The sequence below is a fragment of the Apaloderma vittatum genome, unplaced genomic scaffold (genome assembly GCF_000703405.1).
Source record: "Apaloderma vittatum isolate BGI_N311 unplaced genomic scaffold, ASM70340v1 scaffold11237, whole genome shotgun sequence".
NCBI classification, from domain to species: domain Eukaryota; kingdom Metazoa; phylum Chordata; class Aves; order Trogoniformes; family Trogonidae; genus Apaloderma; species Apaloderma vittatum.
The window spans coordinates 68,392-89,181 of NW_009724605.1; the positions used below are offsets into that span (position 1 = coordinate 68,392).

Sequence of the window (20,790 nt, forward strand, 5' to 3'; positions counted from 1 at the left end):
AAATCAACAAGAAGCTCACATCCGCACGCTGGTGTCCGCACACCACTGCACAGACTTGGTGCAAACCACCTCCTAGCTTTCATAATCCCTGAAAAAATGTGATTTATGCTTGTGGTATATGACTGCAAAAGGCCAGGGCAACTCATGGTTTGATTCATGCCAGCAGGCGCTGTCATACTGCAAACAGCCTCTTCAAGTGCTGCAAACGCCAAGGCCAACGAACTCAGCTCATGATGATGTCTGGATGAGCTCCACTGTCTCCTCTTTGAATTTTTCAAAGGTAAATATTCCCATATGTCATATTGAGTTACAATAGGTAAATGCTTCCCTCTGTAGCTCAGAGCAACTTGCCAAGACTTGTTTCCCAGAAAAACAGCCTCAAAACAGAACTTATCGCAAACACTGAACACTCCACACTAACACTATCACTGTGAAGACCTCTGCCTCGAAATTGAAATTACACGTTTTTATACCGAGGTGCTTGCAACTCAGTACTTGAATATAAAAGCAGTAGCTGGTGTTTTCTAGAGACACAAATGCCTTTTGTTTAACCTTCTTAAAATCAGGCCATCTCTATGTTGGTTTATCAGATTGGAAACTTTTGTCCCCAGCTGTCATAACCGCACGTTACTGACAGCTTTTACAGCTCTCTGTGCCAATGAAACCGAGAAGGGTTTCACACGGAAACACGGCGAGGCCCAGAGTGAGTAACAGCCGCTGGTCTCTTCATATGAAAACCTTCTCAAGATGCGAGCGAATGGGTTACCTCACGGAAATTCAGCCTGGTTTTGTACCAATCAGGTTTTTAACTGTCTTACAGATAGTTCAATGAGATGGATACACACCTGCTGGTGGCCAAGCCTTGATATAGCCAGTGCAATGGACAACAGCATACTGTGCTTCACCTTCTTTTACCGGACCAAGGCCATTCCTAAATGAAAAGAAACCATATCATGTCGACTGACATGCAGAACAGCTTTAGGTTTTTAAACTACTACTAATGATTTACTGACATTTGTAAGTTAGAAACCACTACGAGCCTAGAGTTCTGTACAATGGCAGCTCCATTACAAAGCTATTCAAGTCTCACTTGTTTTCCATAATAGTTCTTTGAAACAATATTTTATGCTGTGTGCTAATGCAGATGTTTGTCCACGCAGTACTCCATGATTGAGCATTAGCCCAGTAGAAAATGAGGGTGCTTATGGCAACTAACTGTTCCAGTAAATTAATCAATAGTACCTGTATCTTTTCCTCATGGTGGTTATTCTGTTCAGAGGTAAATGATCCAGAGGAGCATTTCCACACCTAGAAGTAAATTAATGTTTGAAAGGGCTCAAAATTTAATATAAATACCCAAGATGAAAAATGCATTTTAAAATTTCTATTAGTAGAAATACATTAAGTAGACAGTAATGGATATTTATTTCTGACAAAGTCACAGATTTATGTTTTCTCAGAACTTGTTGCTTCCACAGGCTGAGGTTTTTGGGTGTGCTACAAATATTTTCTTTATTTCATAAAGACAAACAGAAGAGACTACAGAAATATTCCCTCCCACCCTCCCATACCTAAAGACTATTTGAAACATATTCCGAGAGCGGCAAAAGAATAGATACACTTCAAAATACTTTAAAACAAGAGTGAAAACCAGAGAAGAATGTCAGTCAAGCTCCGAAATATCCACGCAAGCTAACATCAGTGTTCCAGTAGCTTCCCTGGACAGAACATTTTGACTGCCATCTGCCACAATGCTAGTAGGTATTAATCTAATGTTTGCAAGAACAGATTATTTACACTAAGTAATTTTTGTAATGCTTATTCACATATATTTTATTATATTTCTTACTATGGCTAACTATAATTTTCACAGCCCTTGTGAACCTAAGTAAATAGTTTGAAGGGTAAAACCAGTTCATTTTCAATGGAAAACAGAACAACAACAATGAAAGAAATAATCACAAGGAAAGTTCACATTATTTGAAGCTCATTCTTCCCACAGGATTTTGTTTTAATTATTATTATTCTCTTTTTTTTTCTTTTTAATACCAGTCACTGCCTAGGAAAAGGAATGAACAATTAAAATAAGATTTAGACTTACAAAAACAATGGGGCTACTGGCACGTATAAAATTACTCTTATCCACTGGAGTTTACAGAATCAAGGTGCTAGGAAATAGCTGCAGTCTGAAATGTTGTTCAAAAAAGCTGAGGAATAACTGTAAACAGGATATCAGTCCTGGTTTTCTTTGCACTAAAAAAGTCCTCCTCATATGAGGACTGAACATGGAAGGAGGAAGAGAAAGCAATATTCCAAGTGTTTCTCTGCCAGGCTGTATTTCTTTCCCCCCAGTTACGGGGGGAAAAGGAGGTAGAGCTTTGAAGTCCAATCTTGCAGGTATGAAACACAGAAACCCCTTACAAAGGCACCCAAGAGCCATACATTTAGCTTCATCAAACGACTGGAAGAAAATCCACCACATAACCAAAGTATAAGCATCTGTTGTAATGTGTCAACTATTTTGCTTTGCATGTTTTCTCCTGTAATCAATTCTGCATCATCTGTTTTCAACACAGGTATTGGATATATAGGCTGCAGATGCAATTATGTACTTTCCCCTCCACACACAGAGAAGTTTACTGTAACAGCAACAGGCATTTTATCCTGTTAGCACTACAACAACAGAAGTGCCCACAAGCCACCGTGAGACACACTGCGCAGGCAGATCTCTTTAACGAAGTCCGAGCAATGGAGGAGAAGTTGGAAAATTGCAAAATAAAAACCCTCTAACAATTACTCATTTATCTAGCATCAACTAGCTGACATCTGGTTAATTCATACCAGGCTTAGGTTAATTCCTACATAGCTGGCAAGTTTGCAAGTGAATGCCTGTTTGTCTTCAAGATTCTTTTAATATTATTGGTTTCCTGAAAAAATACACAGAGCTGGGCTTTCATTACATTTGTGAAAGCTTTGTTCCCGAAGTACTGATTTGAATAATTTGACTAGAAGAGACAATGGCTCACATTCCAGGGCTGAAGCTGCCATGAAGTTCTCTGGGGAAAGAATCCTACAGCCCACACTGATAAAAATAAGTGCAATGCACAAATGAGGTGTTGTTTTGTCATTAATCATAAGGGAAAACAGGTTTCAGTTTTACTCCAGTTTCAGCAAGAATCCTGGAAATGCATAATGGGTGCGTGTCATTACAGCTTCATTTTCATTATCTGTAGTCTAATCGGAGACAGGACTGGAACCACCACAGGAACACAAGGTAGGCACATACCTCATCCTGCAGATGAAAGAGCGCCTTGATCCCATGCACATTCTCATCGAGGACTGTTGACCCTCCTTCTTTACTGTTCCAGTCTTCAAGTCCAGGATTCGCCCTAGAAAAGTCAGAAAGAGAAAGTGATGTTCAGTACATAAATTTAATTCAATTTCCAACAAAATATGATGACAGTAAGTTCATAAGATAAATGCCATTAGCCCAGTTAAGGGAAAAATATCAACAAAAAATCTTTACCCTGGTCTCAGACCAGTTAGGTTCTGGCTTAGCTAACGATTTTGGTGAAGCTGACTCTGAGTCACAACACTGATGGCTCTTTTTTGCTTGGCCCAAGACCAAATTCCAAGGCAGGGTCAAAAGTCTGGAGGCAGAAAAGACAATGATAGCAAGCATAACTTTTTGACTTGATCGGCTCACTCCGCTCTTTACCAGAACCAAGTCTACTCTTTACCAGAACTGTGGATAAAGCAACATGCATCATTTCCCTGAGAGCTGCTCCTCTTTCACTGTGCTCTCCTGTCTGGCCAGAACACTCTCCCCATGCCATCACCTCACATATTTGGGGCTGCAGCGATGGTGAGGAATACGTAAGGCAAAGTTTTTCTCTTTGATGATGAGATACAGGATATGTCACAGCAGCACTTGTAGTGGGGCCCTTTTGGAGTTGATAAAAAACTGACATGTCAACATATATTTTCAGTTAATTTTCAGCCGGATCAGTGAGATGATCTGATTCACCACATAGCAACATGAGTCTATGCAAGGTCCATGGCTAGACCCTGCTGACCAGCACAAGCTGACTACAAATCTCAGAATCTCACCCCATGGACACGGTACTGAAAAGAGATGACAGCAATCAAGTCATCTCAAGAAATGACAGGACAGAGGGAGCACTGAGCTGATGCTCCTACAGTAAGGTGGAGGAGATCTTTGCTAAAAAAGCAGAAGTAGAAAGGTGGTAACAGATTAATCTTTCCATTCTCCTGAGACAAAAGAGACGGCAGCGATTACTACAGCTAAGTCCAGCTCAGTGACGGCAAGGTACAGGCTATCACCTAGAATCCTACAGTTTATCACCAAGAATCCTACAGTTTATCACCAAGGAACTAACAGAATGGACTTCTGCATCTACGGCTCAATTGCTAACAGATGACTATAAAATCTTGCACATTAGTAACGCAGCCTAGAAGTGAAGCACTGGCCCAGATCCATGAGGCTTCAGGGCTGGATACAGCCGCAGAAGTGACAGCGGGCAAGAAAAATGCAGCGGAGCAGCTGCTAGACAATTAAATGACAGTCACCAGTGCTGATGCCACATGGCCATGAGCAAACCTACACATTTAGGGTAGGTACAGTATCCTTCAATAACTGAAACCATACTATAAGCCTTTACCATGATATAACTAGCTATGTTTACAGCAGTATAAGATACCATACTCGGATTGTGCTAAGTTGAAGAAATCATGCAGAATACATTCAAAGTCTCCCTCATCGGATATCCTCAAAAGTCTCTGTCCAAAACTTAAGTTCTGAAATAATCCTACTGCCAAACTTTAATTTCAGAATTATTTTAATTGAAGATACTTACCTCCATCCATGAATGGGAATCAAATCACCATGAAACCGTTTAAAGATCAGTATTTTAGCTAAGGAACTAGACAGTAGCATTTTATTCTTAAAGCACACTAGAGTTACTTACTTCTAGGGGAAAGACATCCTCGTCGACAGAAGGTCAGACTGTGTCATTTGGTTTATCTCCAAAGCATATATCAAATGGTTAAGACGTTAGCAGGCCTGGGAGCAATTCCTAAAGATGCTTCAATTCAGAGCACTGTGCTATATATTAATACAGATGTATAGTTCAGGTGTGAGCTGGGAAAAATCACACCACCATATTTCCCAGCTCAGTGACGATGACCCTATGCTGCAAGATGGATTTGAGGTTCAAAGACACTTCCCTTCCCCGCATGACAAAGTCTGTCTCTTTGTCTCATTTTCTATACCCAAAGCCTCAGTCTACTTCCCCATCCCCTCAACTAATCAAACAATTTAGAGAACTAAAATACCATTAGGCAAGAGGCAAACTGACTCCCAAACGAAGGCAACACATGATAAAGCAAATAAAACTAGAATTCATGTGCAGGACCAAATGGCTGTCCATATGACCATACAAGCCTAATCAAACCATTTTAATATCTTAAACGTCTTTTCCAACCTCACCGACTCTATGATTCTACGATTAGAAGCATTTTTTTCTCTTTAGACACAGTACCTTTGTCATACACATAAACAAAAGGAGAGTTTCTGTACGCTTTTTTCCCCTCACTCCAATACTAATTCTTGAAGTGACACTAATAATAAAAGAGCAGTGACAGTAAACATAATTCAAACAGCCAACAGAAATGTCTCAGTTTTAATCTGGAGCATCTATAAAAATTAGTATACTTCACAATGGCTGCTAAGCCTAAAATTGCTCACACACGTTCCTTTGGCAAGTCTGGAACCCCTGACAACAAAAGTCATAGTTTTTAAATTTAGCTTTTTGTTTGGCAATGTCTTAGAAATATGTACCGGATAACAAATAGTACTCTAAATTTTGCCCTGACTTACAAAATCACTGCAGGGGGTATGTGGTGATGTGAGTCAGACAAAGGTTACTGCACAGATATTACGACGAAGCTCTCTCGGCAGCTTGTTTCAATAGTCCATCGTGCCTGTGGCAACCTTGCAGAGCTCTAGTAATAGAGTGCAGATCTTGATAAAGAACAAGCAGTTTGTGTTTCATGTATTATTAGAGGTCTGTGTTCAAATTATATTAAAAAGAGGAAGAATTATAGTTGAATAGGCTAAGGACAAAGCTTTCAATTTAGCTCAAACGGGTCTGTCAGTACATTCCCCAGATAAGAGGGATCTCCTAAGACACAGCATACCAGGGCTCATATCTCTCCTGGAGCTTTTAAGTTAATAACATTGGTGTTGCCAGGTGCGTAGAGCATTTCTGGGAGAGGAAACTGGGAAACAACCTGCTCTGAGACCTGTATGCAACCAACTCAGCTATGCAGCACAGGTAAATGCTATCTTTGGAAAAAGGAATGGCGTAATACTCCCAGGTGCTTGCACCCTGTGCCTCAAAATGCATCTTCATTTCTAAACCTAGACTAATGGCATATAGCTTTTACCAGGTGATTCTAAAGAAGTGCAGAGAGATGGAAAATGGTGGAGTCAGGAGAAGCTGGAGTTGTACCACAGCATTTCTCGTGACTTCCTCTTGTTACACTAACCTGCAACTGTGACAACACAACGTCACTTCGTCTCAAGACAGAACTCAGTGTTGTTTCTCCCCAGGCTTCTTGCCACTCCACACCTAACTCTGAGAAGGCAATGGACCCACACTGCTCTGCTTCTGCCAACACAGAATTCCAAAATATTCTTCTACCAGCTTTAATATCATACACAGAGATATGCAGCTGCTTGTGTGATGGGCCTTGGCAGGTTCCACATTGCAGTCAAGCAAACCAGCATAAATCACAACTCAGTGTCATACAGACAGCTCAGCTCAAGGAGGTGGCACGCTCTGACAATAGCTCTGTCAGAGCTATTCCTATCTCTGTCTGTTCCTGCATCTTTTACACTGCTGCTGCTACCTTGGTGACAAATGCTCATCTAGGTTTCTCCACAGCAAACACACACAACATACATTTGATGGAAAAGTTGGCGATTATACACTTGTTAACAAGAAATATTCTAGGATGCCCTGACAACTTCTGCTAACAGAATAATGCACATGTGCATAACTCGATAGTGCAAATGTCTATTTTTTAATTTCTTCTTCTAGTTTCTTCAGAAGAACAGTTTTAACAACCCAGCACCACCACCAGCTAGATCCCTTTAGAGTTTCCCCATCAACTGGTAATTGCATGTAGTTCGTTTTCATGCTAAACGTTACCCCTCTCTGGCTCCAGACACAACCCTCACATACAGCAAGTGCAGGATGTGCATCCCCATCGCACTATCCCTGTGACTGGCACTGCTGTTTTATTGCCCTTTACAGCAGCTGCACAACTCAGAGGAAAACAGAGTTTACTCTGCTGCAAAAGAGAAAACAAATAAATGAGCCCAACACTTATTAAAACCAGCACATAAATCTCTCCAGTTGGTCTGGGCATAATTGATAATTTGCTGAAATCCTCCCACCGCAGTCCCCATTGAGAAAGCAGTCTTGCTTAAACCTGTAAAAAAACCAGCTGTCCTCCGAGCTGGAACCCACCATGCAACCCAGACACCTGATGTCAGCTGTCCTCTCAGGGAAGGGCTGTCAGAGGGGACCACAGAGGTGAGGACAACGTGCAAGAGACTCACTGTTTGGGTAAAATTAGGAGAGCCATACGAAGCTCTTCCCACTAAAGAGATCAGTTAGTAACCAGGTGAGGTATTGAGGACGTGCCAGACACATTCCCTTCGTGTTTTGCTGCTGTGTGCTCCCAAAGGTGCCCTAAAGTTCTTGTAACAATCAAAGGGGCAAATGCTCATATTGGCACCAATATCCCCCTTAAGTGTGCAAACAGGGAGCAGATTATGAAGGAACCTTACCTTTTCGGATCTCCAGTTGCTACTGTGAATGTTCAAATACCTTTTCTGTACTTGCAATGTTTGAGATGAACCTAAGCCAAGCACTGACCTGGGCCTACCAAAGTTCATGGGGTTTCAAATCTGGGAGTTTGGCTCAAATTCGCCTTTACAGAATAGCACCAGCTTGATAGAAATTTTTTCCCTCCATATTTAAGCACTGCATGCTAAGGCTTATAGCCTGTTAATCAAATATAGTCTGTTCTTTACTCATTTTTTCAGGGTTGTGGTTTGTTTTTTTTTGTGGATTCAAAACTCTGTAAGCTTCATCACCTAATTCCACCACAAATGCCTTCTCCGCTGGATTTCTGGTTCCTAAGAACCCTACAGTTAGTAATTAGAAAGAAAGGCTGTTACATGAAGGCATTCTTCAGCAAAAAAAAATCAGTGCAGGTTGAAATGGCTGTTTCTGAAAACATGGCATCCACATCCAGTTTGCAACATGGAAATGCCCCTCTTTTGCAACAAAGCAGTGCAATCTGTTTACAAAGATCAGAAGAAATTTGTTTTGGCCTCAGGCACACAGAAACAGTGTTGGAAAAGAATATGATACATTTTTTCTCCTTCCCCTATCAGTAGATGGACTGCTGTCTTGCACACAATCTTGGACCTGATAAGGAAACAGTCTGAATTAATATCTCAAGTCTCATTTTGCCCTCAATATCTTCAGCAACCCAGCAAGCTTTGCACTGCACTTGATAGTGTCTTGCCTTACAAAGAACAAGTTAGATATTTCATAATCATTCCCAGTCGCTGGATTTTCTACATACTTCTTACCAGGCAAAATAAAATAAAGGATAAACTAAGTTTGGTTTGGACAGGATAAGAAAAGATGACTTTGTGCTCATCAAAAATATTCTAGAGGCTACTTAAGGAAGACAAACAGGACACAGGAATACTGCACCCAAAAATCCTTATAAAAACTAAAACCATCTTTATCTTACTATAAAAGTGGAAAAAGCAAGACAGGAATGCAGGAAAACAAGAGGAAATAATTAAAAATAAAAGCAAAGTGATGCTCAAGGTACTGGTTCTTCTGGACACAGCTCCAAATGCAAGCTGACTCTAACTGAAGGGTCAGAGAGCAAAGGGCTTCTGCGGTGATGCTCTCTATTCATACGTCAAGTCTTCAGAAAGCAGTGGCACAGATCAGCTTAAAGACGTGTGTTCTCAACTAGAACTACCAGCTGCCAGGCCAACACACCGAAGTGCAACGCTGCAAATGAACTACTTATCAGTTGTGGCGAGAACCGTCTTTATCACTCATGAGAGCAGCATCAAAAGCCAACTCGGTTACTGCCCCTCAGGATACGAGAGATGTGCATGAAGACAGCGATGGTGGTCGGATAATGACTCCACAACAGTTTGTACAGATATAAGATATGGGTCACTGCCTGGGATAAACAAAAAAGTTCCAGAAAACAAAGTGAAACTCTCATAGTTTTTCATTTGTCAGTTTACACATACACACCAACTATAGCTTTACACAACTGAGGTATTCGGCTGGCAGAGTTCCTCTTGGAAACAATGGAAGCATTATGAATACATAAGCAATAAGAAGATTAAATAGCCTAAATTTGATCAATTTATATTAAATTATGCTTGATAAGCTCATGCTAGAAAAAACTAATTATTCTGCATTAATTCAACAATTAAAAGAAAATAAAAACCTTTAAAAATTTATACCCCTACAATTTTAAGGGATAAAACTGTATCTTATGTTTAATGCAGCTCAGCAAGTGTTTTAAGCTCTATTAAGTTTAATAAATATACATCTGCCCTGTATATCCCAATACAAAAAAGCAAAAAACAGATGGTCTAAGAACACACCGATAATCAAAACTGAAATGCAAATACAGTATTTGAAGGCTCTCCTTCCAGAAGCCCACATTTACATAAATGAGAAGCAGTTCACAATATACAAATATACATTAAAAGAAAACACCCACAAACAAACAAAAAACCCCACAAACCAACAAGAAGCATGGCCACACAGCTCTTCTCTAAGCATTCTGGGTTTTATTATTTACATAAAGGTCATGTTCATAAAAGCACAGACATACCTACCACACACATACACATATTAGAGTACACAGTCCCTGTCCTAAAAGCCCAAGTCATAGAATCATAGAATCATAGAACAATTCAGGTTGGAAAAGACCCTTGGGATCATCGAGTCCAACCATTGACCCTACACTACAAGGTCACCCCTAAACCATACCACCCAACACCCCATCTAAACGACACTTGAACACATCCAGGGATGGCGACTCAACCCTCTCCCTAGGCAGTCTGTTCCAGGGTCTGACCTCTCTTTCCGTGAAGAATTTCTTCCCAATGTCCAGCCTAAACCTGCCCTGTTGCAACTTGCAACCATTCCCCCTGGTTCTGTCCCTGATTCCCTGTGAAAAGAGACCAGCACCAACCTCTCTAATAATTGTAGAGCATGATGAGATCCCCACTCAGCCTCCTCTTCGCCAAACTGAACAGATCCAGCTCCCTCAATCGCTCTTTGCCCTACAAATGTCAACGTGTTTACCGTAGGATTGGTGAGACCAAAAGCAACTGCCACAGCACAGAAACACGCTGCTCGTGATCCAAGTATCCTCTACAAACAGAGCAGCCCTTCAGCATCACAACGCCAAAGACAGGGACTATGTGAAATGAACGCACCAAACAACACAATCCTAATAAAACTGCACCCAGAAAAATAAATGCAGCTCTGGCCCCTCACTGAGGGGAAAGCAAACACCAGAGCAGTAAGAATCACCTGAACACTCAAAACAGAGGTGGACTTAAGATGATCTGAACTTCAAATTACAAACTAAGGGCAGAACCACAACTGGCATCAGTTCGTACCCAAAACGAGCACTGAACTCACAGCACACCTCTCTTGCTCACACCAGAGGATACAGTGAAACCCTCACAGGCAACACCCTCTAACCTGTTTATTTTAACAACACCACTTCATATTTGCTGCATAGTTAATGGTCTTTGAAATCTACAGCAAAAAAGACACCAATTCTTGATGACACTTAAAATGCATCGTGAGGCCACAAAGAATGCACAGCTCTAGAAAGTAAGAGCCTGATGAGGTTGTTTTTACGGAACAAATTTATAACTCGTGATGCTTAACTCATTCACCAAAACCCCCCTGCTCATTCACAAACAAGCCCGATGTGCAGGCACTGGCCTTCCCCTGCCCAGAGCAGCACCGCCCTGTGGGACTGCTGCCAGGGCTCGCGATGATGCAGAGCAGATGGGCTCCTCTCAGGCAGCAGGCTTCTCTCTGTCCTATTTTGGATGCACGCAAAATAAATATCATGGCTGTATTGCCAGCGGTGTACATACAGGTTTAATTCACATGTGGAAAGGGTCTATTCTCCAGGCTGTCTCTCCTGTGGGTGCAGGAGCCCCTGGAAAGTGTCTGGCAGCACAGGTCATCCTTGAACTGCTATCACAGCTTTTATGGACCATCACCACGTCCTCTGGCTTACAGGAAGCTCAGGACATGGTCAGTAGGGAGAACATGTTCGGGATCACGTGGACATGGTTCATGAAACCCAAATCTTCCCTGATACTAAAACCACAATCCTATCAAATCTTTGAAGGAGCGGGTCAGTAGGACTTCGAGGCAGGTAGCACAGCAGGTGGGAACAAATTCTCCCCATGCACACTTCCCACCTTTGCTTCCCATCGGGTCTGACTGTACAGAGAGGATGGGACCTCCCCACAGAAGAAAGGCTGCACAGCAAACCAGGATTTATACCTGTCGTACAGGATTTTGTGCCCTGGCCCAAGCTCTCCAAAAGAACAAAGCCACGGGGACATGGGTACACCAATATCCCTTGAGAATACAGCACAGCTGTAAAGTCAGTCAGCCTCACCCAGCCTGGAACAAGACCAGGGGCCACACTGGACCTCCCAGCTGTCACAAACATCAACCAAGAAGCTGGCGGGATGGCGATGATAAAACGCAGTCACTCTTGCTCCAAAGCTGGCAGTGCCTTCCACCCAAACGTTATGAGACTGCTCGAGCTCTCAGAGGCTGGGGCTTCCCTGCTCTCAAGCGCTCGTCGTACTGTGCAGCAGGAAGCAGCCCCACATCCCTCCCCAACCGCCCGACACTCCGAAGCATCACTCACACAGTCACAAACAGATATATCGCTATGCAAAAAAAATAAACTGGCTCCAAACACGTACTTCTTGTCGGCAGACATTAAAGCAGCTTTCAGAGGAGATCCACAGCTTGACTCCTCTTTTAAAGATGAAGGCACTAAAGCCCAAAGGAACAACTTCTCTCGCCCGTGGTCAGCCAGCAGCAGAGGTGCAGCCAGGAGCAGCGTCAGAGCTCATATAGGCAATATGAGTTCTCAACACATTGTAGCTGTAGATAAAAACTCTCAATAACATAATCCGCAGTGATTATCAGAAAGTCCATAAAAATCTCATGACAACTATATCCTTATCAGGGCATAATCAGCTTAAATGAGAAATAAACATGATTATGCTTCCCTTCCAAAAGAAGACTACAGGCTGGGCAGCTGATTTATCTTTCTTTTTATCTAGTGATAACCTCTTGGTGTATCAGTATAGAACCTGAAGCACAGATATGGAAAAGAAATGTCACTTGAATCAGATAGTCCACTTCCATGACAATACTTCAAACCAGGACATGCTCTCTATTGCTCATTTCTCCCTCCACACTCATGAAAAAAATTCCTCAACTACCTATCCTGTAACGATGGTTAATATTTCACTTATAAATATAAACCATCAAAGCTCACTTTCCTCACTAGCTTAGCTTCTCAGGGGGACTATTTGAACCTCTCTAAATATGCTAAGGTTTACATCATCTAATTGCAAAAGGCGTTGTATAAGCAATGGAGTCAAGTTATGACATTCTTACAATAGAATGAAGGGTCGATCCAATCAACATTAAAGTTAAAAAATAAAAAAGAAGTAATGCAATTGAAATGTAGCTATTTTTAAATATCTGTCTGTCTCCTACTTACCAACTGGAGACAGTGACCCACAGAGGGGGAATTGAAAAGCTTTCCCATCGCCTCTTGTTTTTCAATAAGAACCCCCCTCATGTTACACAGCTGTTTGCTTAATACAACTTCTTCTTACAAAACCTCATGAGGCCAAAAAGGTCTCTGCTGTGCCTGCCTTCATGTCTGACTAACCAGTCTGCATCATGTTAATTCTCCACAGTGTTGGGCAAATATGCATCATTTTAATTAAATTAAAAAGGAAACTATGTGGGCTTTCGAGCCTTGCTATTGAGTTAATTTTAAGGGACTATCTGAAGGGATAGTGTTACAGATCACATGCAAGTCTCTCTGCTGATGGACCTGGAAAAAATGGACATAAAAACCCAAGCAAGTAATTCAAAGCACATGTTGAAAGTTAAGTTATAACACAAAAAAAACCCCCAAAACATTTTAAGGACTAGATGTATTTTGAACTCTCAGCAATGGTTACATTATGCACAGGAAGCATTCAGCACAATACATAAAATAGCTTGTGGAAGTCCACACAACAGATGAGTAAGTTCTCCCTTGACATAAATTCAGCAGCACCTATCCCCACTTCTAGTTCCCTGTCTGAAAAGCAGGATGACCATCCGCCCTTTTGTTCATCCTTGCGTTGTCCACTTCAACTTTCACAGCAGCAGCTTTATCTCACTATAGGTTTAAGTCCTGACACAGCCACATTCTGAAATCCCGCAGGTACTTTCAGGCTCAGCCACTAAACTGATGTCACAAAGTTCATGGTTCACTGAGCTGGGCAGCTGAGGCACCATTTCTGTTGCCAATTATCAGATGTATTTGAAGAAAATTATCACACTAAGGCCTGTCGGTGATCCAAGATACAAAGCGCTCCTCTAAAGACAGATCAGACTGTAACTAGAAAAAGGATGGAAAACCTCAGAAACAGTTACTCCAAAGCACCATCATCAGAGACTCCCAGGACAGCACAGCTATCCACAATAACTCTGCAACATGTAATTTATTTTTTTACCGTTCACAGCTGCATAATAAATCAATACATAAAGGTTGTAAGTAGCTTTTAAATTAACCTATTTGTTTCACTTGAATGCTCACCAGGAAACTTTACTGAAAAACACTCCTGCCAAAAAAGCTTCAGCTCTGGGTATTCTGTATTACTTCTGCTTCATTATCAAAATCAAGTAACAGGGATAAATGCTTTATTGGTAAATACTAGTATCATCTGGTTCTGAGATTTGGCTGTGGTCTGTTCCACATGAGCCAGTGACACAGCGTGGAATAGTCCATTAAAGGAAATAAATAGTGACTGCAAGATTACTTTGTGAGATATTTTGCTGGGGATAGAATTTGCCGGGATAGAAAATGCTGGGGATAAAATTTGAACAAGCAAGGAGGGAGACAGAGCAGAAGTAAAGGCCCAAGAACATTGCCCTTTAGTTCAACAAAAATAAGGTGTGTGGGGCATCATTACAGTTTTAATTCTCTTCTTGACTACTCATGACACTTACAAACTACATGCAAAAGTCTCTGCATGCTAGGAAATCAGACTTATGCCTGATGATATAAGTTCAGATCTAAGGCACTACAATAAAACAGATCAAACCACAGAAAACCGGCAGCAGGCTGTGTTACCCCTCTGTTATGTGCTGCCACAGGAGAGGCTTTTTCCTCCACATGGCTCTGTGCAGGGTAGTGAGGCTGAAGGAATGGGTACCGTGGTCTCAGCAAGCTGGTGGAAGGCCAGGGAAGGATCAATGATTGTGCAAGTCCTGCCTCTTCTGTCCCAGTCTAATGAAACAGGAGAGCTTCAGCTAAGGAAAGGCAGAGGACAGCAGCAAGGGGTAAGTCAAGCATCCCCCTTTTGAAGCAAGCAGACACTCGGGTGGACTATTGTCACTTCCAGGCATCGCTCCTACCTCTCACCTTCCTTGCCTGTTGCTACAGCTTATCACGCAATAACAAAAAAATTTAGCACATTGTATTAACTTCATTGAGAAAACACAATGTACAAATTAAGCTACAGGAAAAGCTAGTTCACCACAGGGCAGATCTTACAGCTCACACCGCACCCTCCCAGCATCTGTAGAGTTCCCATCAAAGCAGTGAAGAACTTGAGATTTACAGAGGGTTGCAAGCAGGGCCAGTGCCAAAAGGCTCCAAGGGCACGCTTGGACTGCTTCACTGACAATGTGTGAACCAAAGGAGTTGGTCAGGTATTTGTGAAACACTACACTTTTTAAAGGGGTAAAAAAATAATAATCACCAACTCCGTATATTTCATCATGTTTAACTAAACAGAGCAGGTTGAATAAATATTGAATGCTACAAAAACCCACCACTCTTGAAACCCAACAACTGAAAATAATCCAGTTAAACATCTGTGATAACAGGCCTAAGTATGCAGCAGCTTCCAAGTGAGAAGCTCAAGGTGAAGACTGAAGAAAAATAACAATCGCAAAACCCACTTGCACACGCATGCCCAAACACCTGAAAATCCACCCTAAAAGCATTCTCTAATGCTAATCAGATGTAACAAGTCTGTTTCAAAGTACTAGGCTGAAGTTGCTTCCTTATTTTGGTAAAAACACGTACTTACCTCTTTAAATCACCGTTATAATTATCAAAGTAATTTTAAAAAACGCAACATATTATCACTAGTTTTCCTTCCAGTACTCTCCACCCAAATGGAGCGTCTCAGCAGCAGGGAGACCACTGGGTCACTGTGTTTGTGTAGGAGTTGCTTTATGAACTGTTTTATACATAGCTGGCTTCTCCCAACATTTGGGATTTTTTTCCCCCCAGAAACAGCCCTAGAGACCAAAGCAAAACAAAATTCTCTTGGAATAAGTTAGAGAGATTAAATGTACCATACGTTTAAAATATCATCATTTGAAAGTACCTACTTTTTTGAGAGCAGATTGGATTTTTCTTATTTGGTGGCATTGGCTAGCGTGTCAAAGGACTGGAATGGTGCTCTAAGGGCTTGAAGTCCTCTTTCTCACACAAACAACATAAAACGGCAAATACCACCGTCTGTGTTACCCCCTTAAGATCATGAGACCACAGTCACTGGTCAAACAGCCACAAGTGAAGAAGGGATTTGCTTCATTTACTTCAACTGAAAACAGGGCAATCCACTTGCAAAGGAAACATTAAGTCTCATATGCACAACTTAACGTGCAGAATATTTCAAATTTTCCTTGTCTTCCTTCTGCAGAGCCCAGCACATTCTCAGACGGCTCTCACTCACCCGCTAAGCTTTTCTATTTTGTCCTACAGAGTTGGCAAGCTGTGCTTGATCAAACCAAATGATGACGGAAGAGAAGCTGGAGACACTGAGGCTTTGGGCACTGCTTCTAAGCACACTCGAGCGGGAGAGCCAAGACGCAGATGCCAAACAGGCAGAGTTTCCTTGTTTCCTGCTCCTAAGCGTCTACTGCACTAATTTATTTGCTTGCAAACAGAATGGGGATGGAGGAAGCAGAACATCCATTTCCTCCATCCTACATATAAAAAAAATCTACCAGCTGAACAGACTAAAGCTGAAAACACAGAAATTCCTACGCTTGGCACTGCCCAAATTCAAAGGCCACCTCTCACTTGCCATCTCCTGCTACGGGAACAAACAGTCCACAAAAACATGAGCAGGTTTTTTCTTTGGAACAATGGTATGGCAGCGGGCTGGTGTGTATGGAAAGTCTGAAAACATCTGAAACATCCTCTCCACTCTCCGCAATGCCAGTGGGACCACATAACTTTGCTGAAAAACAGGTATCACATGGTGATTTGGTAGCTGTCAGTAATGAGCCAAATCTCTTCCAAGACTTCACACTTAAAATAGGAAAAGATGCCTTGCTAAAATTGGCTTTTTCTACAGTAAACCCAGACTGAAACCTGAAATACTCTGTTCATATGAATCACAAACGTATATATATTCTATATATGGCAGTATGGTATAAGAATTCCTGTCACAAAAAAGAGGGGACAACCTCAGTGTTGAAGCTCCTATTTTCAAAACCCTCTCTGTTCCTTTCCATTGCAGGTGCAATAATCTTGGCACAGCTGTCTCCAGCCTCCACCCTTCTAAGGAATAAAGTGTGTGGGAGGGTGGGTATGTGGGGGGGGTGAGTGGGTGGAAAATGCCATAAAATGTTAAGAGTCAAGTTTCAGGCGGTCCTGCAGAGACATAAAAGATTTCAGGACATCTCATATCATGTACATGGAAATGTCTCTCCTCTCCATCCAGCCCGCTTTGCTGTATGTTGTTTGCTGGATGCCTGCTTGACTTCACCCTACAGCTAGTCACATTTCATTGACATTCAACGAGAACAGCTGATGACAAACCACTGTTTTATCTTGAGATAAAAAGCACAAGTAGCTATTAACTGTCTCTATAAACAAAAAATTATACAACTTATTCCCTACCTGGCTAGGGGCTAACAGTCTTACCAGGTCAATCATCCTCTGCTAAAATCTAAAATACTGAGATCTGGTTTTAATTCTCTGTACTCTTTCTAAGCTGCTGGGCTGGGCACGTTTCAGAGACAGATGGTTCTTTAGGGTTCACGTACTTAGAAGAGTTCAGAGACAGAAGTGAAAATAGTAAAGAAATCAAGTGCTGTCAGCTGAAACAGCCGCTTACACGCACAGTACCTTTCCAATGGTAAATGCGCTCTTCAGAACCAAAGGCTGCAGAACAAAGTCCCAAAGGAGCTTTAATACAGCTCCTCTTTTTGTCAACTGTTTCATCAAGGACACACTTCTCTGAACCACAGGGAATTTTTTTTTCCCAAGGAGTGTTAAGAGCTATGGCTAGAAAAGCACTCCTAAATCTCTGGTATAACATTTTGGGCATGAATACATAAAGTAGACTTATTTCTTTTTAAATAAATAGGCTGACTCAATTTTTAACTGGCTGAGGAGAAGCTCTGTGGTTTGCTAATATAGTGTGGGAGTCACTCCATTAAATGTTTTGATACATTACTAGTTCATTAGACATGAGTTTTACTGTTACTGACTATGACATTTAAGGCATATCAGAATTATATTTGCTAGGACTTGAGTTTCTGGTCATGCTTCAAGTTAGTCTTTTAACTTCTTTGCAGAATTTTGCACATGAAGCCAAATAGGAGTCTCCTCCAGCTCTTCTCTGCATCAGTTGGAGTCTCTCTAAATCACCAATTCAGAGCTCAAACCAGTGATCATGAATAAGAGCACATTTGCATTCATTGGCTGGCTGTGTATGAGAAGAATTCCCTTTCCTCTAAGAAAGATCATGCAGAAATCAGCGTTGGAAAGTAGACATGGAAGTATAAGACAGCTCACAGTGCAAAAACTCCTGCATTGATTTCCTGCACTGATTTTCAGGAAGAGTATCTATTGTAGGGAGAAGTTACGTCAAATCTTCTCTTTTACATGCTTATTTACCATTTATTGAGCACCTCTCATTTGTTCAGTGTTGTGGAAAGCTTTATTTTGCTTCTCCACTGGTCTCTGGCACTGCCCTCTTCTGAGTTTAACGCTACTTTTCTCATTTTTACAGACAATTTGACTCTATCTATTGCATCTGGATTTTGTGGCCGTGTCTACAAACAGAAAGCTTTGCAGTTGGACAGAAAACTGCATATGCTGAAACTGTCACTGCAGGACAACTTATTATTTGAAGGTTCCATGGGATAGGTTTCCCAATCCTAATCTCTGCTTGTGTAACATGGGAGTGTTGTCTCCATAATATTCACAAACCACCGTGAATTGTCACACAATGGTATTTTCTTCTGAAAAGGTACCTATCAGTTCAACTTTTCCTGTGGTCAGTCACAATTTCCATCATAAAACTCCTACTTTTTTGTGCTTATAAAATATAGCAATAAAATATCATGCCAAGATTAAACTTGGCATACAAATTCTGTCCAGGAGTAACCTCAATAATCTTCTTCGGCTAGCAAGTAAATTGACTTAGTCACTTCTAAATCACTTGAAAATGAAAGCTGAAGACATTTTAGTTCTCATAATTTTCTTGCAGCCACAGGTCTGCAGTTTCAGCATCCCTCAATGACCCAGCTTAAACAGTTTGCAAGGACTCCTGATCTCAAATGTTCTGAGGAGGCTCAGTGCCATGCATGGGATTACACATGCTCCTCCCTGCCTCGCCTTAGCTTTAGAGAGTGAGGCTGAAGGAAGATGTTGTAGCTAGATTGCTATGTGCTGTGCTGCTTGGAGCCTAGAATTGACTATAACAAACTTGGGTGTTTCCCATTCGCACCACTGGAGATGCTGGCTGCAGGAACAGGGACCTCGCAGCCTTGACAAGCGGATCTTAGACACATCATGGAATCACTTGCAGTATTTCCAGGCACCCACACAGAGGTATCTATATTCCTTATTCTGCTCCTCCATGAACTGCTTATGGAGAGTTACACTAGATTTTAATGGAAGGACAGTCTGCTACAATACGTGCTCAGGGTTTTTTTTGACACTAAATGCAGCAGAGATAGTGTTCAAAGGCTGTTCTTCTTTGCACTTAAACCTAAGTTCTGTCTGTTCTCTGTGCCATCAGAGCTTTGCTGTCTGTAGCTCTTCAGAGGCTCCCACTTGCATTAGGACTCCACTGTGCTGTGTGGGTTAACCAGCCCTTCACAACTTCCAGCTCTGAACTGGCACGTGAACCCAACATCCACCAAGTTTCATCAGTGCATCCTAATGACAAAGGGGTCTTTGCTAATGGATTGTACTGTGGGATCTGATCTTCATCCATGTTTGAAGTGATTTGTTTTCCCGTCTGCAGATTTCCAAGAATGAAAAGGGAAAATAAATTATTACTCTGAATATCTGCCTCATTCTGATTAATCACGCCCATGACGCATGTAAAGACTTCTCAGGAGCACAATTTGCTGCTATGATCAAGTCTCAGCTGCTGCCTTTTCTAGAGCATTTCAAACTGTACATATGCTTCACAGTTCAGCTTTCCTGTTGCTAAAATGTGTTAGCAATTAATATACAATAAACAAGCAGACAATTGTTCCATTTCCAGGGAATAAAATCTCCGAGGATATAAAATGGAATAGAAACTACCCATCCTTCTCCATATCCTGATAGTTAAAAATAGAGCAAGCAATTTATTCCTCAAACACACTATGTAGCTTAGGCCATAGTTAAACAGCCACACCAATTTGGCATATGCTTCTAGCAGCCCTGTCCTCTTCTTACCCTTAACAATTCACTCCCCACTTCTCCTTGGTGTTGCCACAAGAGTTCCGGCAGCCCTACGACAAGATGGGCCACAGAGCTGTTGCTACTAAAAACAAGGATTTTTTTTGCTTAGCTTAGCTTTTGGCTGGGTCATCTCTCTTGATGTGACTCACTGTAGTACCACATAAATGCCAAAGGAGGAGAGGGTGAGATGAGGTGAGGATTGCATAAGCTGGTGTGACTGCCAAAAGAAACGCTCGTGCAACCACAGCCCCAGTCCCAGACCTATTCCTAGGGGCAGAAATGTGAAAGGGAGCCTGCTTTCTCCACCAGCTTGTTCTCTGTCGCTCCCCCTTGACAGTGGCAGCTTCCCAAGACCTGAGGGTCTGGAGCAGCTTTTCTCCGTAGCAGGACTGCTAAGAGGAGCTGGGAAAACCCCAGCAATGCAGGGCTAATGATCAGAGCTTGTAACAAGACAGATATAACCAAGGGACACTGCTCTGATCTGATGCAAGGCAAGTGAAGTTTCTCCTGTGTCGGGATGCTGTCATTGCTTCCCCCATTCAAGGGCTGATGGAGGAGGTCATAGGGTTGAGGAAATGGACCCTGAGAAGGTGAGGAAGAGAGTAGAATTAAAAACTGTAACATAACTTAACACTTTCACCTGCAAAT

The 20,790-nt window shown here is 41.8% G+C and overlaps 1 protein-coding gene across 1 annotated transcript in view; it reads right to left on the bottom strand.

Annotated features, from left to right (window-relative positions):
* Nucleotides 1-20,790, bottom strand: part of ARNT2 (aryl-hydrocarbon receptor nuclear translocator 2) — a 74,468-nt gene that overhangs the window by 36,081 nt on the left and 17,597 nt on the right. Inside the window, exons 5-7 of the mRNA XM_009872580.1 lie at nt 3,287-3,389; nt 1,243-1,308; nt 846-931 (exon numbers count right to left, since the gene is read on the bottom strand). Coding sequence (XP_009870882.1) covers nt 846-931; nt 1,243-1,308; nt 3,287-3,389 — 255 coding nt within the window. The remainder of the gene's footprint in view (nt 1-845; nt 932-1,242; nt 1,309-3,286; nt 3,390-20,790) is intronic.